The sequence below is a fragment of the Hyaena hyaena genome, unplaced genomic scaffold (assembly GCF_003009895.1).
Source record: "Hyaena hyaena isolate Hyena2069 unplaced genomic scaffold, ASM300989v1 scaffold_694, whole genome shotgun sequence".
NCBI lineage: Eukaryota > Metazoa > Chordata > Mammalia > Carnivora > Hyaenidae > Hyaena > Hyaena hyaena.
The window spans coordinates 575,039-595,540 of record NW_024081327.1 but is presented as its reverse complement, the minus strand read 5'-3'; the positions used below and the strand labels follow the sequence as shown (position 1 = coordinate 595,540).

General features: G+C 43.5%; 1 protein-coding gene across 1 annotated transcript in view; it reads right to left on the bottom strand.

Moving 5' to 3' along the window:
* The window catches only part of PKHD1 (PKHD1 ciliary IPT domain containing fibrocystin/polyductin), a 488,222-nt gene that overhangs the window by 444,031 nt on the left and 23,689 nt on the right, over positions 1-20,502 (bottom strand). Inside the window, 8 exon segments of the mRNA XM_039217466.1 lie at positions 1,372-1,547; positions 2,415-2,545; positions 4,899-5,041; positions 5,943-6,033; positions 6,118-6,207; positions 7,462-7,740; positions 8,917-9,031; positions 19,114-19,255. Coding sequence (XP_039073397.1) covers positions 1,372-1,547; positions 2,415-2,545; positions 4,899-5,041; positions 5,943-6,033; positions 6,118-6,207; positions 7,462-7,740; positions 8,917-9,031; positions 19,114-19,255 — 1,167 coding nt within the window.

Genomic DNA, 20,502 nt, shown 5'->3' with positions numbered 1-20,502 from the left:
GGAATCTGGACAGCACTTGGGGGGTTCACCAGGCACCAGCCAGTTGCCTTAGGCTCCAAGGAATTCAGGTAATTACCCCAGCACACCATGTGATTACCATATCTAACTGTGCTATAAAATGAACAGCGTTTGAAATACGTAATAACTCAATCTGATCCAGATGCCCCAAAAGCACTTAACCCACCGAAACAGGTAAGAGATGGAATTCTGAGGGGCGCCTGGGTGACTCAGTCAGCTGAGCATCTGACTCTTGATTTTGGCTCAGGTCATGATCTCTCAGTCATGAGATCAAGCCCTATATCAACCTCACACTGCACACTGGGCCTGCTTGAGATTCTCTCTCCCCCCACCGCTGCCCCCCCTCTACAAAAAAAAAAGATGGAATTCGGAGGAGTATCATAGAATGATGAGATTTCAGGGCTGAAAGTGAGTCCTCTTGCCACCCACCCCCAAGTTCTCCTGCCCTCAGCTCTGCAGTTTCAGACAAAAAGAGAAAAGGGAAAGTGAGCAAAAGTTGGAAGCCTGGGAGCCCCGGGCACAGACCGCACCATTCTGTCTTGGCCATGGGATTCTCTCCCACTGGGTGCACATAAACTCAGCCAGCCTCAGTCAGACCCCTGATGAGCCCTTGGTCCCTACGACTAGTGGACAAGCAAAGCCAAAGGAGGTTGCTGTGTCTAAGGGACATCAAGGGGGATTTGATGGTGGAAAGGGCCAGCTGGGCCTGAGCTCTGAATGGTAAGTGGGAGGAATCTGGACGCGCAGAAAGCAGGACAAAGCTGTTCTCATGAAGACATGGCTACTCTCTCCCTTTTACGGAGTCTGCCTTAAAGGGGTAAATGAAACCTTTAGCCCATTTACAGGGCCAGATATGACCTTGTTCCTTCTAGCACTTTGCATGACAGATATTAACTCATAAGGAGAGGAAGAAATCCTGCTGGACTAATAATAGTAGTGGTAATAGTAATAATAATTGCTTATATTTATTAAGCATGTACCATAGTCCAGGACCAGTAGTGACTTAATTACATTATACTTCAGTTAGCTTTCACAGTTATTTCATGAGATAGCGCCTGACTGTGCCCATTTTACAGATGAGGAAACCAAGTTTTTTCAGCATTAAAGTGGTAAAATTGGGGTAAGAGCACAGAAGCAAAAGCAAGCATTGGATAAACAAGAAAAAAAGAATTAGCTATAGAGATGTAGGGAACAAAGGTGCACAATCCCAAACCCATCTTCTTTCCAGAACCAAGGCAGACAAGATAGGAAATCATGTGTTCTCTCTGCATTAAGAAAAGAGCAGCCTCTAGGAAAAAATTTTGAGGTTGATGTTTGACAGGCCCCATTGACGAGAGCAGATTCCATACTCACCTGTGATGTTTGTGTCCGCAATAATAATTTCGTCCACATAGAACCCACTCATCTCCTGAGACAAAGGGAGGAGGTCAATCCGATGAACCAGCACAGAGGAGTTTGCCAGAGGCAGCTGGGGATACTCAGGGTGATGCACACAAGACTCCCAGAGGTCAGTGCAGGTGAACTGCCAGCTGAAAAGCCCAGAGGGGAAATGGACCTCTCCATGTGCACCTGCAGCCCTCTCCTGAAGAGCCCAAGTTCACAAACCTGGGGGCCTGGAGACTGTGCAGCCAGGAGAGACACCCCAAGAAGCCCTGTAGCCAAACAGTCCTGTGTGCCCTAAGTACAAGCCTCCCATCCCAGACAAGCTCAGCTCGGCCTGTGTTATCACACAAGTGATGAACACTTCAAGGCAATCATTCGTTCATGATGCTCAAGATCAGTAGCATTTTCATATTAAAATATAATGAGGTATCTTAGGCAGGCAGGTCATATGCTAATTAGGTTATAACCTCAGAGGAAACTAACATTCCTGGACTCAATCAGGTTTAAAACCACTTACAAAACCCTTAAGAGCTATGTGGAAAGAACACAGAATAAAGGGATCAAAGATGCAGGAGTTTTATTCGGGTCTTTGCTTACTCGCTGTATGATGAACTTTAGTGACTCACAAATTCTCTGGGTCCCATTTCCTCTCATCTATAGTATCAAGCAATGGTCTCTAAAATCTCTTGCAGGAGCACCTGGGGGGCTTAGTCGGTTAAGCTTCTGACTCTTGGTTTTGGCTCAGGTCATGATCTCAGTTTTTGAGTTCAAGCTCCATGTCAGGCTCCGCAGGACAGTGCTCGCGATATTCTCTCTCTCTCTCTCTCTCTCTCTGCCCCTCGCCAATTTATGCTCCCTCTCTCTCTCAAAAGTAAACATTGAAAAACAAAATTTTTAAATGTCTGAGGCCCAAATTAAGAGATCGTCAGTACCTCATGCGGGCCCCTGACCCCAAGAGAGCTAATGATCCCAGCTGGAAAAATTCCCACCACACCTCCCCATAGACTCACTACCTGTTGGGACTGGTCCCCACAAGACTCCAGTCACAGGTGGTGTTCTTCTTAACGAAGTTTTGAAAGTCAGTTGTGAAAACCACGGTCACCTTCAGGATGGTATTCATGTGGCTTCTGTATGCAATGCACAACTATGGACACCAGAGAAGTACATGAGCTCTGTTAGTGCAAGAAGCAGCCATTCAAGCAACGAGTAGTGAGGAGAGTCACCTCCCTAGGAGCCTGCCTCGTGTTGTGAGAGAGAGAAAGAGACAGAGTCAGTCCAAGTCCTCTCCTCCAGCAGCTTACTAGTCTCAGTAGAAAGACACAGTCAGAATACATTGTCATCAGGGGCATCTGGGTGGCTCAGTCAGTTAAGCGTCCGACTTCAGCTCAGGTCATGATCTCACAGTTCGTAGGTCTGAGCCCCACATCGGGCTCTGTGCTGACAGCCAACTCAGAGCCTGGAGTCTGTTTCAGATTCTGTGTCTCCCTCTCTCTCTGACCCTCCCCTGCTCACACTGTCTCTCTCTCAGAAATATATAAACATTAAAAAAAAAAAAAGAATACATGGTCATTAAATGCCTACCACCGTGCTAGGCAGTTAGGATTTTAGAGTGTCTCAGTGAGAAAACCCCTATTCTGACCCAGTTACCTGTGCAACCTTGAACAAGTCACTTACCCTCTCTGAGCCTCAGTTCCTTAACTCTAACTCCCTAGCATCCTTGGTTTCTGTGTTCAATAAAATTGTCCCCAGGAGACTTTATAGCAGGATTTTTCCACTGTTGACCTTTTGGACTGGATAATTCCTTTCTGTGAGGAGGCTGTCCTGTCTACTGTGGGATGTTTAGTTACATCCCTAGAAACTAGCCACTGCATGCTTTCCCCCACTTCCCCAGGTGTTACAAACAAAAATGTCTCCATAATTACCACCCTTCCCCCAAGGAGGCAAAATTGCCCCTTTGGGAGCCTCCACTGCAGAGGAGAAGCCAGAAGATGACCCATCTAGTTCCAGCTTCCACTGCAGTTGCACTAAGAACAGACTGAAAGCCGAAACCCACCAGAGATGGAATTTTTTTTTAAGTTTATTTTTTCATTTATTTTGAGAGAGAACACATGTGCGAGTGGGAGAGGAGTAGAGAGAGAGGGGAGAGAGAGAATTCCAAGCAGGCTCTATACTGTCAGCATGAAGACTGACACGGGGCTCAAACCCATGAACCATGACCTGAGCCAAAATCGAGTCAGACTCTTAACTGACAGAGCCACTCAGGTTTCTCTCAGAGATAGAATTTTGAGGAGTATCCGAGAATGATATGATTTCAGGGCTCTTGCCACCCACCCCCAAGTACTGTCAGGAGTTCGGCCACCCCCTTGGGCTCACTCGGGGGCCCAAAGAGCAAGCAAGCCGCACTTGTTTATGAAAGATGGCAGAGCTTGACACAAAGGATTGCATTAAGTTATTCAAGAAATGTGCCAGTCAATCCATCACTAAACAAGTAACTATAAATAACAGCAACTAGCATTAACTGGGTCCTAACCACTGCACACATTGGTAGATTATCTCATGCAATCTTCACCACAATTCTAGACACTACTACTACCCACTTTACAGAGGAGTAAACTAAAGCAAGACACTGAGGACATACAGGGGAGTAGAGTCAAAATTCAAAACCAGATAGTCTGGAGGTGCCTGTGTGGCTCTGCTGGTTAAGCGTCCAACTGCAGCTAGGTCATGATCTCCCCATTTGTGGGTTTGAGCCCCACATCCGGCTCTGTGCTGACAGCTCAGAGCCTGGAGCCTGCTAAGGATTCTGCGTCTCTCTCTCTCTCTCTCTCAGCCCTTCCCCCACTCATGTTCTGTCTCTCAAAAATAAACAAACATTTAAAAAAATTTTTTAATAAAAATTAGGGGCGCCTGGGTGGCTCAGTCAGTTACGCATCCGACTTCATCTCAGGTCATGATCTCACAGTTTGTGGGTTCGAGTCCCACGTCAGGCTCTGTGCTGACAGCTTGCTCAGAGCCTGGAGCCTGTTTTGGATTCTGTGTCTCCCTCTCTCTCTGACCCTCCCCTGCTCATGCTGTTCTGTCTGTCTGTCTGTCTGTCTCTCTCTCCCCCTCTCTCTCAGAAATAAATAAAACATTAAAAAATTTTTTTAATTTTAAATAAAAAAATTATAAATTATTAAACAAAACGAAATAGATGGTCTGACTACAGAGTCTGCACTCCTACCTAGCAATCAAAGAAAATACTGGAGCATATAAAAACATCCATAGGTCTCACGGCTAAGACAAAGGCATCTCCATGTAACAGCTAATAAAGGACCAGAGGTATCTGTTCACCACTTGCAACAGCAGCTAAGAAACCTGGACCCTCAGCCAAAAATGCCTTGGACAAATCATGGCAATCACTCCTTCGCGCTCCTACATTGCCAGTCTCAACACCAGAGAATAACGCCAACCCCTCCCTACCCACTTCACTTTGAAGACTGCGGTCTGCTACTTACATGTGGGTACTGATCTAACCAGTAGCCCTTGTGGGCGGCCAGGGGTGTTAGCACAAGGTGGCCATGCTGGTGGAGGCTGAATCTCCCACAGAAGGGTTCTGTCCCACTGGTGAGGTTCCCTTCAAAGCTGGAACCTTCTGGGCCTGGATGCAGATAAAACAGGCAGACAGACATAGATGGTGAATAAGACAGAGCTTCCTAATACATGTAGAGGGCACCGTGACAGCAGCCCTTCAGCCCTCGGGTAAGCTGGGCCAGGCTTGGGCTGGAAGGCTTGACGTCTCTCTAAGAGCCCCATTCTGCCTGCCACGGAGCACCAAACATCTATTACTACTTTCTGTGTGTGCCATGACATGAGAAACTGTTGAGCAGCAAAGAGACACGAAGCGTGGAGTGCTGACTGTAATTTAGTTCACCTTAGTATTGTAAAAACATGCCCTCACATTTTTAGAATTTGCTAAGACAACTATTTCATGTAACCACTTCTTTATTTGGATGCAATTTGGGGAGCCTGGGTGGCTCAGTCAGTTAAGTGTCCCACTCTCAGTTTCAGCTCCAGACATGACCTTGCGGTTTTGTGAGTTCGAGCCCCAAGTCAGGCTGCTGTTTCAAGTGTGCAGAGCCTGCTTGGGATTCTCTCTCTCCCCACCTCTGTCTCTGGCCCTTCCCTGTTCACAAGGTCTGTCTCTCAAAAATAAATTCAAAAAAAAATTTTTTAATTAAAGAAGATATGCTGTTTTAGGGATTTTGTTCCTGCTTGTATGGCTTGCCCTTCCCCCACTGTGCGGCATGGGTAGTACTTAGCCCGCCTGACAGCCTAGCCTAGGTGGGGAGTGCCTTCTTTTTCTCTGGCACCCACACCAAGCAACTTCCTCCCACACATATAATCACTCTCTTGGACACTCGGGGTCCAAATCCACTTTCCGTATCTTTTCTTGACTCTGGTATCAGGAAATGAAGATTGCTCCCATTTTACATAAAGAGAGAGAGAGAAGACCGTGGTGGAGAAGAGAGTCGGCATTTGTCAAGCCAAGGACAGCACACCTTGTTCAAATCCAAGCCAGAATAGGATGTTAGCCGAAAGGGGTTCCAGTTTGCATTTGACTGCAAGTAGCTCCTCAATGACTGCTTGAATCTGTTTAAAAAAAAAATCAAGAGATTATACAGTGGCCTTAATGACCCCCAACCACCCCAGTCATTACTGAAAAAAGGTTCCCACCTGATGGGCTGTAGCATTTTCAGGGACTGGCTGGCTGGAGACATTGTCCCAGGTAAGGAAGAAGCTCCCTCTGCCAGACACAGTCAGCATCTAAAACATCAAGAGTGACAGGTCTGAGTGACAAATGCTAATTGAGCCAGAAAAACTCGGGATGTATCTCCTCCACTTGCTATCTCCTTTTATTTATAACTTCAATTTTGTCTGAACTCACTATCATCTAGAAACACCTGGGAACCCAAGTGTCATCACCGAATGAAAACGTTCCCATGTCTATCCCCATGTCGTGCATGCCCCTCCTTTGCTGTAGGGTGCCAGACTTAAATGTTCCCACTGAATGGCCCCGTTTCAGCCCTTCTCACCCATTGCTCTCTCCAGGGGGTGGCCTGGTGGGCAGGAGCAGCCACACGGTACACCACACACTCTCAGAGGCTTATTTAGTCTCTGCTTTGCTTATAGCATGTTCCTGGACAGGCACATTATACTTCTGTTATGAAGGAAGATCTAGGGGCACCTGGGTGGCTTACTCGGTTAAGCGTCCGACTTTCGCTTAGGTCATGATCTCGCGGTTCGTGGGTTCGAGCCGCGCGTCGGGCTCTGCGCTGACTGCCAGCTCAGAGCCTGGAGCCTATTTCGGAGTCTGTGTCTCCCTCTCTCTCTGACCCTCCCCTGCTCACGCTGTCTGTCTGTCTGTCTCTCTCCTAGAAATAAATAAAAATATTTAAAAAAATAAATTTGAAGGAAGATCTAACCTCATATCACTTGCTCTTTGCTACTTCACTCTGGTTATTTGTGCACATGTTTTACTATTAGACTGTGACCTTTAAAAGCAGAGTCCATAATGACTCATCTGTGTACACCAAAAAGGGAACAACTGAAAGTACACGGAGATCGTTCAACAAAAATATGGGGCACAACTGACAGACCCAAAGGCCTTGACCTTTGCAGAGTAGATGTAGAAAACACTACATATGGGGAAATAGGACTGGATTCTGTAAAAGCAATGGGAGCTTGTGTGGGTACACATATGTGCATGCGTACGTGTGTGTGTGTTTGGAGGACCTGATCTCTACACTGGGGAATACGTTTCCAAGAGAGGATTTACCTGGAACTTAAATTGCTAAAACTAAGACCGTAAGTCAAGTTATATTCATAATAAGACTTTGCATTTTTTCCTTAGATGTCTTCACGACCCCTATTGGATAGATACCCTATCTCTTGGGCAGCAGAGTTATCACTACAACTCAAGTCTCCTGGCTCCCAGCTAGTGATCCTTCCACTAGGCAAGACTAGCTCCTTCCGGGGGTCGGCCCCTGACTCTAACCCCACAGGACAAGAGACACAAACCTGGATTTCTGGAAGTCTCTGGGCACGGATTCGGATCTGATGCTTCTCCCGGAGGTAAGTGCTGATCACATCCGGGTTCAGCCAGGTGTTGTGGATCTGGACACCAATTCTCATCCCCCTGTTGGGGATTCTCCCACAATGCTCTGCTTCCAGATAGTACCTCGCACCACCAACCAGCTCCAACTTGGGAGTCTTCCGTTGCCAGGTCCCTTCATTCCCATTCTGCTCCCAGCCATCAAACCAGTCAGCAGTACCCACCCTGATGGAGGCCACTTTCACCTGTGGCCCAATAAGCATGTTACAATCAGAACTATGAAGCTTATGGGCATTTTTTTCCTCAAATAGTAAATGTCTGGACAGCTACGAATAGGGTCTTTGGACTGGTCTGCTTTTCCAACAAGCTAGCTCACGCTGGTGTCTGTGGTTGTATATGATTCTCCACTCCTCACTCTATTAAACTGGATTCAGATGAGACTGGATGGGCTGTGTATAGGGCAGAAAGAGCCAACCTGAAACCCTGGCTTTACATGATACTATGTAAACTAATTCTAAGCTATTTGAGAAATGTAGAAGGACTTGAGCACATCAGAATCTATAATGTCTCTCTAGCCAATGAGCAAAGCAATTTCATAGAAGCATGTTAATAATTTGAGGGGGGAATGTGGTTCTTTGTCAGTGGCACTAGTGAATTTTGGTTTTTTGTTAGCAGCACATTTTTGAAAGAGAGAGAGAGAAAGCAAGCATGGGCAGGTGAGGGGCAGAGGGAGGGAAAGAGAGAGGAAATCTTTTAAGTGGCTCCATGCCCAGCACAGAGCCCAACGCAAGACTCAATCTCACAAACTGTGAGATCATGACCCGAGTTGAAATCCAGAGCTGGACACTGAACCGACTCAGCCACCCAGGGGCCCCAAGTACCTTTTCTTATTCTTCAAATCTGATCAGGGAATTCCTAAATAAGACTGGCTACATCTCCACCCAAAAATCAGTGCAAAAGGCACAGGTTTTAGAATCAGACAGATAGGAGTTTGAACCCTAAATATGCCTCTTATGACCCCAGAGGACCTGGATAGGCCACTTTCAACCCCCAATTTCCTTATCTGCAAAATGGAGATATACTTAACTCACAGAGATGCTGTGAAGATTAGAGACAAGGTATATAAAGATGTAGCTTAATGCCTGGCTTACTGTAAGTGCTCAATGAATGTGCCAACACATTCAACCAAATTCATTTTCAACAATTAAAATCATGACAATTAGATTTCAATTTTTTTAATTAACAAAAAAGAACCTATTCCCCCCACAAACAGACCATTAAAATTCCTGGTTGCTTAGCAGCATGTTACAACCTTCGTAGAATATGAGAGCATTAGTTTGGGGGGTTTGTTATTTGGGTCTTTTTTTCTAGGAATGAAGGACTGGGGACAAGAAAAAGGAAAGTAAGAGGGAGGTGAATACCTTGGTCTTTGGGTCCTCTGACTGACTGAGGTACAGGGAGGCTTGGTCATCGGCCTGCACCCAGAAAGTGTAGTTATTGGTCTCTGGAGCCAGAAAGAACCCACTGAGTCGTGCTCTGGAAAGCAGAGAAACATAGAGGAGAGAGTAACCAATACCCGAACCACTGACCCAACAAATGGGCGCCCTTGAACTTTGTTTTTCTTTATGGTAATGAGGAAGAAACCCTTGACTTCTGTGCCCTGAAGTGGCCAGAGGACTCTGTAAACAGCTCTTCCTGTGGCACCTGCTAGTCATGCTCTCAATGCATCTCTTCACAGTGGCCATGACTACCTTTGCAGTCAAGTGTCTTTGAGAAAGTTGTAGCCACAGCACAGGGTTGTCTGGAGGCTTAGCTGAGAGCATTTACTAACAGCCAGTACATGGTACGAACTCAACCAATAGAAATATTCTTCTTATTGTTAGAAATAAAGAGATGACCAATCAGAATTTACTCTGACTTGTTCTAGAACCTTGGTTTCTTGTCTCCTGCTCCAACATATCATACTTCATGAGGTATGTTAGATCACCTCTCTGGCTGAAGTCAGTTATTAGCCACGTCACATGTGCACATATGCATAGCTGTAAGTATAAGAGGGCAATCACAAATTAGCAAATGTGTTTCCTGCCGAGTAATCTTACTTGACTTATGGACAACACTTTGTAGTTCTTTATGACGGATGTAAAGTGATAGACTTAAAACAGCCCCAAACAACATTAAGAGAGGCTTCTATTTTATCTCCCTCATTGTGGACATCAACTTCACAGAAGCAAGTGTTTATATGAGGTTCCACAGACTGGTGTTTCTCTTTAAAATATCTTATTCCTAAGGGGGAAGAAGGATGTGTGCCTAATGTGGCATAGGTGGACTTATGGAGAAATCACATAACTTGAAATCAGAAAAAAAATCAAAGCTTATTTCTGTTACTTGATAACTGTATAACATTAGATAAAATTCTACCATAAGAAAAACATTTTACCTATCAGGGACTATAGTTCCTCATCTGCACACTAGGCCTATAAATACATCCTCAGCTGTGGCATCTCATGAACTAACTTGTCTTCGAAGGCCTGGAACATAGTAATAAGTCAATATATATCAGTTGAACTGAATAAGGCGATCAGGAGACACACTGGATACACCGTGGAATGTCAGGACATGCTATCGTGCCTTGCTCTCTTGGCTGTATGTGCGCATGACAAGGCTGGTCATTCCTCAAGATAATGACCTTGCTCTTGACCTTCTTTTTTGTTGTTGTTAATGTTTATTCATTTTTGAGAGAGAGGCAGAGGGTCAGAGAGACAGAGAGAGAGCGAGTGGGGAAGCGGCAGAAAGAGAAGACAACACAGAATCTGAAGTAGGTGCCAGGCTCTGAGCAGTCAGCTCAGAGCCCAAAGTGGGGCTGGAACTCACAAACCATGAGATCGTGACCTGAGCCAAAGTCAGATGCTTAACTGACGATCCACCAAGGCTGCCCTTGACCTTCTAAACCTCCCTGGACATGATGTTGTGTTTAATGTAGGTGATCATTAAATAATTTTTAATTGTTTGAAGGTTTACTAATTAAGCGTTATCTCACAAAAAGAGGAGGGATTTGCTCTGAGTTTACCAAATACCTCAATACCTATAGAGAGTATTTTTCCAATTAAGAATATAATGGCCCACAGAGAAAAGTCAACTGAATTTGTCAACAATTCCAAATTAAAAGACATAATCTACAGCTTTGAAGAAGGTTGCAGGAAATCTTATGAAACACTAGAAAACTATGACCATATTTTTTTAATGTTTCAGATAAAGTCTAGTGACCTCAGTATTAGAGAGAGACATGCTAAGAAAATGTTTAAACTATCTCAATAAATACCAAGAATACTTTCTGAAAATTTTTTTGAAAATAACTACTTTAAAGGTCCATCAAAATAATAGTTTATCAATTAACTAATAAATACACCAATTTAATTTACAATTTTTGAATTGCAGACAGTTCTGAGGGGGGAGGCAAGATGGCGGAGAAGTAGGGAGCTCCGTACCTTTCACTCGCCCCCATCTCTCACACGGAGAAGGCCTGAAGCCATAGGAACCCTTACAGAATCCAGGAGTTTGGGAGGAAGGAGACAGAGCCCGCTGAGAAAACAACCTTATAGCGTGAGTGTGAACTGGGGTAGATAAAAACAGGCCGGGACCAGAGACACTGAGGGAAGGGGAGATCCCCCTTTGTGGGGAGCTGCCGTGAGTCTAGGGGAAAAAAGAGTGGCCAAAACTGCTCAAGACACTGTTTCTGTAGCTGGAGAAGAGAAAACCTCTGCTCGGGACACAGAGGGTCCTGGTTTTCTGCTGTCCAGCTGACCCTAGGCAGGACGCACTTGTCCCAGGAGACCCTGGGGGGAAACTGCTCCCCGCTCACCAGCTCAACCTGGAGGGGACGCAGCATCACCTGAAGCTGCGCCTTTGTGCTTCTGGCTTGGCTGGACCCCCAAGGGGGCGGCGAGAGGCTTGAAACTGCTCTGAGGGACTCGCCCCTGAGTTTATATTTCAGGCAATTTCAAAGGGACATGCAAACTGAGATCTGGAAATAAGGCCTGGCCTGGGATATAGAGCACAGCCCACCTTGGCTGCACCCCTGGCACAGGGAGATCACACCCAAAAGAGTGAGTTGCAACACTTCGTTCAAGAAGGGACTCGGTGCCACCACTTTTCTCCCCACAACCACCAAGACAGGACCCCTGCAGGTTGCACTGGGCCAAATCACTCCCATCCCCGCTAGAGAGTTGCTCCCCCTGCCTTTTTTTTTTAACCGGAGCCGGGGCAAGACCAACATGGATGCAATGCCCTGATTAATTCTGGTCACTGGCTTGCTTAAACATTCCCATTAAATCCATTCTCTACATGTAAATTCTACACCTACACCGCTACCTTTTTATCTCTTTTTCTCTGGAGTAATCAGACTATACAGTTTCTCTGAGTAGCATCATCATTTCTTTCTCCTCCTCTCCAACCATATTCTCACCTCTTTCTCTCTTTGAAATAAGTCTCTTAGTCTATCTGCCTGCTCATTTCATTTCCAATTTCGCTTCCTCACCACGCAGTCATTTCTCTCTTTGTATATGCTCTTCCACCAGCACTGCACACACCCGGCTCTTTATTTGTAGCTGGGAAATCTGGTTATACTTTATAGGACAGCTTTAGACTGTTCTTTGTCTATTGGGTTTTTTCTTATTCCTTTTCTTTTCTTCTTTTTTCTTATGTATTTTTATTTTTATTATTCGCCTTTCCTCCTTCCTCTTTTTTCTTTTTCGTTTTCCCTTTCGGTTTGAGTGTTTGTTGGATTTGTCTGTGCGTTTGTGTGCCTTTGTTCCCTGTGTGTTTGCCTGTTTTCTTTTCCAGGGCTACTTCAAGAAACAAGGCAAAGTACACATGGTGGAGAGTCACAAATACCACTACAAATAGGAAAATAAAATAACCAAGGTCTCAACAAGAGAGACCAAGAGACACCATTCAAAGAACACGTCATGAATGGACAGGCCCTAGACAGTCAAAGAGCCTTCTTTAATACAGCAGTACTCACAGGTGCAGAGTGAATAACAAGCTTTTAAAACAAAAAATAGAAAGCTAACCAAAATGATGAAACAAAAGAGCTCTCCTCCAAAGAAATTCCAGGAAGAATTGACAGCTAAAGAACTGCTCAAAACAGATATAAGCAAAATAACTGAACAAGAGTTTAGAACAATAGTCATAAAATTAATCACCAGGCTTGAAAAAGGCATGGAAGACATCAGAGAAACTATTACTACAAACTATGGAGCTTAAAAATAGTTGTGATGAATTTAAAAATGCTATAAATGAGATACAAAATAAAATGGAGGTGTCCAAGGCACCGATTGAAGAGGCAGAAAGAATAGGTGAATTAGAAGACACAATTATAGATAAAGAGGAAGCTGAGAAAAAGAGATAAACTGATACAGGAACATGAAAGGGGAGTTTGAGAGCTCAGCAATATAATCAAAGAGTATAATATCCGTATCATAGGAATTCCAGAAGAGGAAGAGAGAGGGAAAGAGGCTGAAGGCGTCCTGGAACAAATTATAGCAGAGAACTTCCCCAGTCTGGAGAAGGAAACAGACGTTGCAATCCAAGAGGCACAGAGAACTCCCCTCAGTCATAACTTGAATCAATCTTCTGTACGACATATCATAGTGAACCTGGCAAAATATAGGACAAAGAATTCTGAAAGCAGCTAGGGAGAAAAGGGCCCTAACATACAAAGGTCACAGAGTGACCTTCAGTTTCTACTGAAACCTGGCAGGCCAGAAAGGAATGGCAGGATATCTTCAATGTGATGAACAGAAAAAATATGCAGCCAAGATTCCTCTATCCAGCAAGCCTGTCACTCAGAATAGAAGGAGAGATAAAAGTCTTTCCCAATAAACAAAAATCGAAAGACTTTGTCACCACTAAACCAGCTATATAAGAAATCCTGAGGGGGACTCTCTGAGGGAAATGTTGCAAGGAATGCAAGATGCTAGAGACACACCACAAACATGAATCCCACAAAGGACACAATGACTCTAAACCCATATATTTCAATAATAACACTGAATGTAAATGGACTAAATGCCCCAATCAAAAGACATAGGATAGCAGAATGGATTAATAAAAAAATATCCATCTATTTGCTGTCTACAAGAAACTCATTTTAGACTGGAGGACACCTTCAGATGGAAAGGAAGGGGATGGAGAGATATATATCATGCTATGGGAAGTCAAAAGAAAGCGGGAGTAGCTATACTTATATCAGACAAACTGGACTTTAAAGACAGTAACAAAGGATGAAGAAGGGCATTATATAATAATTACAGGGTCTATCCATCAGGAAGAACTAACGATTATAAATGTCTACGCACCAAATATGGGAGCACCTAAATATTTAAAACAATCACAAACAGAAATAATCTTATAGATAAGAATGTGCTAATAGTAGGGGACTTTAATACTCCACTTACAGCAATGGATAGTTCAACCAGACAGAAAATCACTAAAGAAACAATAGACTTGAATGACACATTAGACTAGATGGATCTGACAGATATATTCAGAACTCTACATCCAGTGGCCAGGGAATTCACTTTCTTCTCAAGTGTGCATGGCACATTCTCCAAGACACATCACATACTGGGACATAAAGCAGCCCTCAATAAATGTAAAAGAATTGAGATCATACCATGCACACTGTCAGATCCTAATGCTTTGAAACTTGAAATCAATCAGAGGAAGAAGTCTGGAAAACCTCCAAAAACATGGAGGTTAAAGAACACCCTACTAAAGAATGAATGGGCCAATCAGGCAATTAGAGAAGAAATTAAAAAATACATGGAAACAAATGAAAACGCGAATACAACAATCCAAACTCTATGGGATGCGGCAAAGGCAGTCCTAAGAGGAAAGTGCATTGTACTCCAGGCCTATTTCAAGAAATGAGAAAAAGCCCAAGCGCAAAATCTAACAGCACACCTAAGGGAACTAGAGGGAGAGCAACAAGAGCACCCCAAACCCAGTAGGAGAAGAGAAGTAATAAAAATCAGGGCAGAAATAAATATAGAAACCAAAGAAACAGTTGAACAGATCAATGAAACCAAGAGCTGGTTTTTTGAAAAAAACAAATAAAATCAACAAACCTCTAGCCAGGCTTCTCAAAAAGAAAAGAGAGAGCACTCAAATAGACAAAAATCATGAATGAAAAAGGACTTATTACAATCAACCCCTCAGAAATACAAGCAATTATCAGGAAATACTATGAAAAATTATATGCCACCACATTGGACAACTTAGAAGAAATGGACAAATTCCTTAACACACACAACTACCAAAATTCACACGGGAAGAGATAGAAAACCTGAACAGACCCATAACTAGTGAGGAAATCGAATCAGTTATCAAAACTCTCCCAACAAATAAGAACCCTGGGCCAGATGGCTTCCCTGGGGAATTCTACCAGACTTTTTAAAAAAATATTTTTATTTATTTCTAGGAGACAGAGAGAGAGAGAGACAGCGTGAGCAGGGGAGGGTCAGAGAGAGAAGGAGATAGAGACTCCGAAATAGGCTCCAGGCTCTGAGCTGGCAGTCAGCACAGAGCCCGACAGGGGCTCGAACCCATGAACCGCGAGATCATGACCCAAGCGAAAGTCGGTCGCCCAACTGACTAAGCCACCCAGGCGCCCCTATACCAGACATTTAAAACAATTAATATCCATTCTTCTCAAGCTATTCCAAAAAATAGAAATCGAAGGAAAACTTCCAGACTCATTTTATGAAGCCAGCATCACTCTTATTCCCAAGTCAGACAGAGATCCAGCAAAAAAAAAAGAGAACTAGAGGCCAATATCCTTGATGAATACGGATGCAAAAATCCTCAACAAGATACTTGCAAATCGAATAGAACATCACATAAAAAGAATTATCCACCAAGATCAAGTGGGATTCATTCCTGGGTTACAGGGCAGGTTCAATATTCGCTAATCAATCAATGTGATACATCACATCAACAAAAGAAAAGATAAAAACCATATGATCCTGTCGATAGATGCAGAAAAAGCATCTGACAAGATACAGCATCGCTTCTTAATAAAGACCCTCAAGAAAGTCGGGATAGAAGGAACTTACTTAAACATCATCAAAGCCATCTATGAGAAGCCCTCAGCTAACATCATCCTCAACAGGGAAAAACTCATAGTTTTCCCCCTGAGATCAGTAACACGACAGGGATATCTACTCTCACCACTGTTGTTTAACATAGTGCTGGAAGCCCTAGCATCAGCCATCAGACAACAAAAGGAAATCAAAGGCATCAGAATTGGCAAAGAAGAAGTCAAACTCTCACTCTTCGCAGACCACATGACACTCTACATAGAAAACCCAATAGACTCCACCAGAAGCCTACTAGAACTGAAGCCAAGAATTCAGCAAAGTTGCAGGGTACAAAATCAACGTACAGAAATCAGTTGCATTTTTATACACCAACAATGAAGCAACAGAAAGAGAAATCAATGAACTGATCACATTCACAATTGCACACACAAAAAACCCATAAAATACCTAGGAATAAACCTAACCAAGGATACAAGAGATCTGTATGATGAAAACTATAGAAAACTTATGAAGGAAATTGAAGAAGACACAAAGAAATGGAAAAACATTCCATGCTCATGGGTTGGAAGAATAAATATAGTTAAAATGTCATTAGTACCCAAAGCAATCTACACATTCAATGCAATCCCAATCAAAGCTGCACCAGCATTCTTCTCAAAACTGGAACAAACTATCCTAAAATTTGTTTGGAACCACAAAAGACTCCAAATAGCCAAAGTAATATTGAAGAAGAAAACCAAAACGGGAGGCATCACCATCCCAGACTTAAGCCTCTACTACAAAGCTGTCATCATCAAGACAGTATGGTGTTGGCACAAAAACAGACACAGAGATCAATGTAATAGAATTGAGAACTCAGATTTGGACCCAAAAGTGTACAGTCAACTAATCTTTGTCAAAGCAGGAAAGAGTATCCAATGGAAAAAAGACAGCCTCTTTAACAGATAGAGCTGGGAGAACTGGACAGCAACATGCAGAATGAAACTAGATCATTTTCTCACACCATATACAAAAATAAACTCAAAATGGATAGAGGACCTAAACGTGAGACAGGAAACAACCGGAACCCTAGAGGAGAAAGCAGGAAACAACCTCCTTGACCTCAAACACAGCAATTTCTTGCTTTACACATCCCCAGGGGCACGGGAATCAAGAGCAAAAATGAACTATTTGGACCTCATCAAGATTAAAAGCTTCTGCACAGCAAAGGAAATAATCCATAAAACTAATAGGCAGCCAACAGAATGGGAAAAGATAGTTGCAAATGACATATCAGATAAAGGGCTAGTATCCAAAATCTATAAGGAATTTACCAAACTCCACACCCAAAAAACAAACAACCCAGTGAAGAAATGGGCAGAAGACATGAACAGACACTTCTCCAAAGAGGACATCCAGATGGCCAACAGACACATGAAACGATGCTCAGTATCCCTCCTCAACAGAGAAATACAAATCAAGACCACACTGAGATACCACCTCACGCCAGTCAGAGTGGCTAAAATGAGCAAATCAGAGGACTCTAGATGCTGGTCAGGATGTGGAGAAACGGGCACCCTCCTACACTGTTGGTGGGAATGTAAACGGGTGCAGCCCGTCTGGAAAACAGTGTGGAGGTTCCTCCAAAAATTAACAATAGAACTCCCCTAGGACCCAGCAATAGCACTGCTAGGAATTTACCCAAGGGATACAGGAGTGCTGATGCATAGGCGCACATGGACCCCAAGGTTCATAGCAGCACTCTCAACAATAGCTAAAACACGGAAAGAGCCTAAGTGTCTTAGGAAAGAGCCTAAGTGTCCAAGAAGGATTAGGAGGAATTTAACGGAGGACCGTGGGGGAGATGAAGGGGGGGGAATAGAGGGGGAGAGGGAGGGTGGCAAACCATGAGAGACTCTTGAATGCTGAGAACAAATTGAGGATTGATGGGGGGGGAAGGGAAGGGGGGTGTTGGGTATAGAGGAGGGCACTTGTGGGGATAAGCACTAGGTGTTATATGGAAATCAACTTGACAATAAACTATTAAAAAATAAAAATAAAAAAATAAATTCAAAATAAAATAAAATATTTTAATTGTAAAGACATGAAAGAGAGAGAATGGAAAGAGTTACACTGGTTTGTGGCTCCTCAAAACGGCAGGTAAAGAGACATTCCCTGCAGGTGGTACATAGAGTCAAAATATTCTTTTGTATTTTGAGGTGATCTCTCTTCTTAACACCCCCCCACACACTGAATATAGCTGAAAGGTTTTCCTTTGAACATTATTGACACTTCTTAAAAACTATGATAAAGTTGTATCATTATGTGCCACAAGGGACCACAGCAATTGCCACTTTAAAACTATACATTGGTGGTTAAGTACCCAGTTAGTAAGGCTTCTGGCACAAGAGACTACTCTGTTCACAGATTTTCTTTCCTACTTGGCGTCTTTGATGTCTGAGATTCCCTGAACAGGGAACAAAGTCTTTCATTCCACAATGGAGTTGAAATTTAAAATGGCCAAATTCTTGGAGGAAGTCATGGACTGGAATTCATGTTCAGGGGTCATGATCAACCTCTTTAAGAGGAGGTTTGAAACGAGAAGAGACCCATCACACCGTAAAGGATCCATTCCTCTACATATACACTGAGGGCCCACTAAGGAAACAGTGTGTCTAATCAATTCTCAACTTTTTCTATTTTTTTATAGGTTTTTATTTATATCTAGGAGAGAGAGAGAGACAGCGTGAGCAGGGGAGGGTCAGAGAGGGAGGGAATCACAGACTGAAACAGGCTCCAGGCTCTGAGCTGGCAGTCAGCACAGAGTCCGATGCGGGGCCCGAACCCACGAACCGCGAGATCATGACCTAAGCTAAAGTTGGACGCTTAACCGACAAAGCCACCCAGGTGCCCCTCAACTTTTTATATTTTTAAGATCACTTTAGAAAATTAGACATTTCAGCCACGTCCTTAAAGTATTGAAAATACTGAGAAAATACCATATAACATTGCCGTCACTGCTACAGAAAACAATGCCCATAATAGCTTCTCTTGCTGTATGCCAGCCACTGGGTTGACCTTCAGCACTGAGTGGTTGTTCCAGTAGAAATGCTTGCTCTCCAGCCTTTGCTCTCTCACGTGACCAGAAGGCATACGCTTGCTTCTTTCTTTGGCATCAGTCAGATGTTGGTTTCATGTCTTAGCCACGTACCTACACCAAGTTTTACCTTTCTCTCATCTAAGTCTCCTGGCTTACCCAGCTCAATGTTCCAATTACTAGTCATAACCAAAGCAGACCATAAACAGACTTGTAGAAAATATAAAGTTTACCTATTGATCAAAATCAGCACGTACCTATAAAAGGCTTGTGGTGCACCAGCATGACCAACAGCAGTTGAGAATATTGGTCAAACTGTTGTTGTTGAATTGGTGGCTGTTAGAAGTTTTCCTCTGGAAACCTCACTGCTCACCTGTCTCCAGGTCTCACCTAGGTTAGTAAAGACACTTTTGATATGAACTCCCACTTTTCCTATGGCATACCTGAAGGGCTGCCCTTCTTTTGACCAAAATCCAAATGGTGAACTGGCATTAGGGACAATCTGCCACCGGTACCCAGAAGTGGCTGCAGTCAGATCCAAGCCCTCAGCTGCATCTCCAACTTCAAAAAGCAGCCCTCGATTGCCTGTAAGACATGTATACCTCATAAACATCAGAGGACACTTGTCCTCCATTTGGGGAACTTCTTTACCTCAGATTACACTGTGAAGATGATGCAGATACCATCTACAAAGATGAGTCAACTGAGACCCGGACGTTGTAGTCCTGTGAGAGGTTCTATACATAACACCAATGTTCTAGAAAGCAGAAAATATTTCTTGGTGTAGGATTTAGCCTCTTGGAAAGATACACTGGATAAAAAACAGTGAGGAGAGAGATTTTCTGGGGACCGGAGACAAGTAGGGAGCCCTTTGTAATGCGAGCATCAGGGAAAGAGAAAGAGAAACCAATCCTGTGGAGAATTGACAGAGCAAACAAACGCTGTGAGGGAGTACAGGAGGCCAACATGATCCTGGGCTCTGACTTACCTTGTTCAGGAGTGAATTTCAGGTTTTAAAGTCTAGTTCTACCTGGGAATACTATTCCCTACAGCCCTTTGTTCCCAGAAAATTGGCAATTCTCAAGTGTTATCACATCATGGCCCCAGTTTGTGGGCTCACACATGGACCACATACTGCTATTACGTGATATTTTTAATGATATTTTACTTATTAATTTTTATTTTATATTAAGCAACCCCTGACACCAAAGGCACATATACCATCACTATTGCATACTCACTTGGACTGAGGGTACTGCTATGGAGTCATCCACGTGTGGATTCAGATTTCCAGCTTCACCACTGACTAGATCTGTAGCTTTGAGCAAGCTAACTCCTTAATGCGGTCATTCTCTCATGCATCAAAATGGGCATAATAATGAATAGAGACAATGCACTAAAGACTAAGGGAGATTGAGTTATATGTCAACTGTATCTCAATAAAGCTTGGGGAGAAATGAGTCATATTGACAATTCTGGCAAAAAAAAAAAAAAGACTTAGAGAGCTTAAAATATATACACAAAGGAAGCTGAAATATTCTAAGTAGTCAATAAAGGATAGCTGGGGTAATTATTGTTATTTTAAACTACTATTGTATACTTTTGTTCCATGTTAAATAAAAAAAAAAGGAAATAGAAAAGGAACAAGCAGAAAAATCAGAGCATATTTTATCTAGTACTTGGATTCCCAGATAACCGTCGTGATGCCTGCCCTGTGCATGGAAAGATGCCCTGGGCGACCCTGGCCTCCACTCAGGAGAGACCAGTGACACCACCACCATCATCCCGGCTGTAACAGCCAGTTGTTGCTAAATGTGCCCTGGGGACCATTA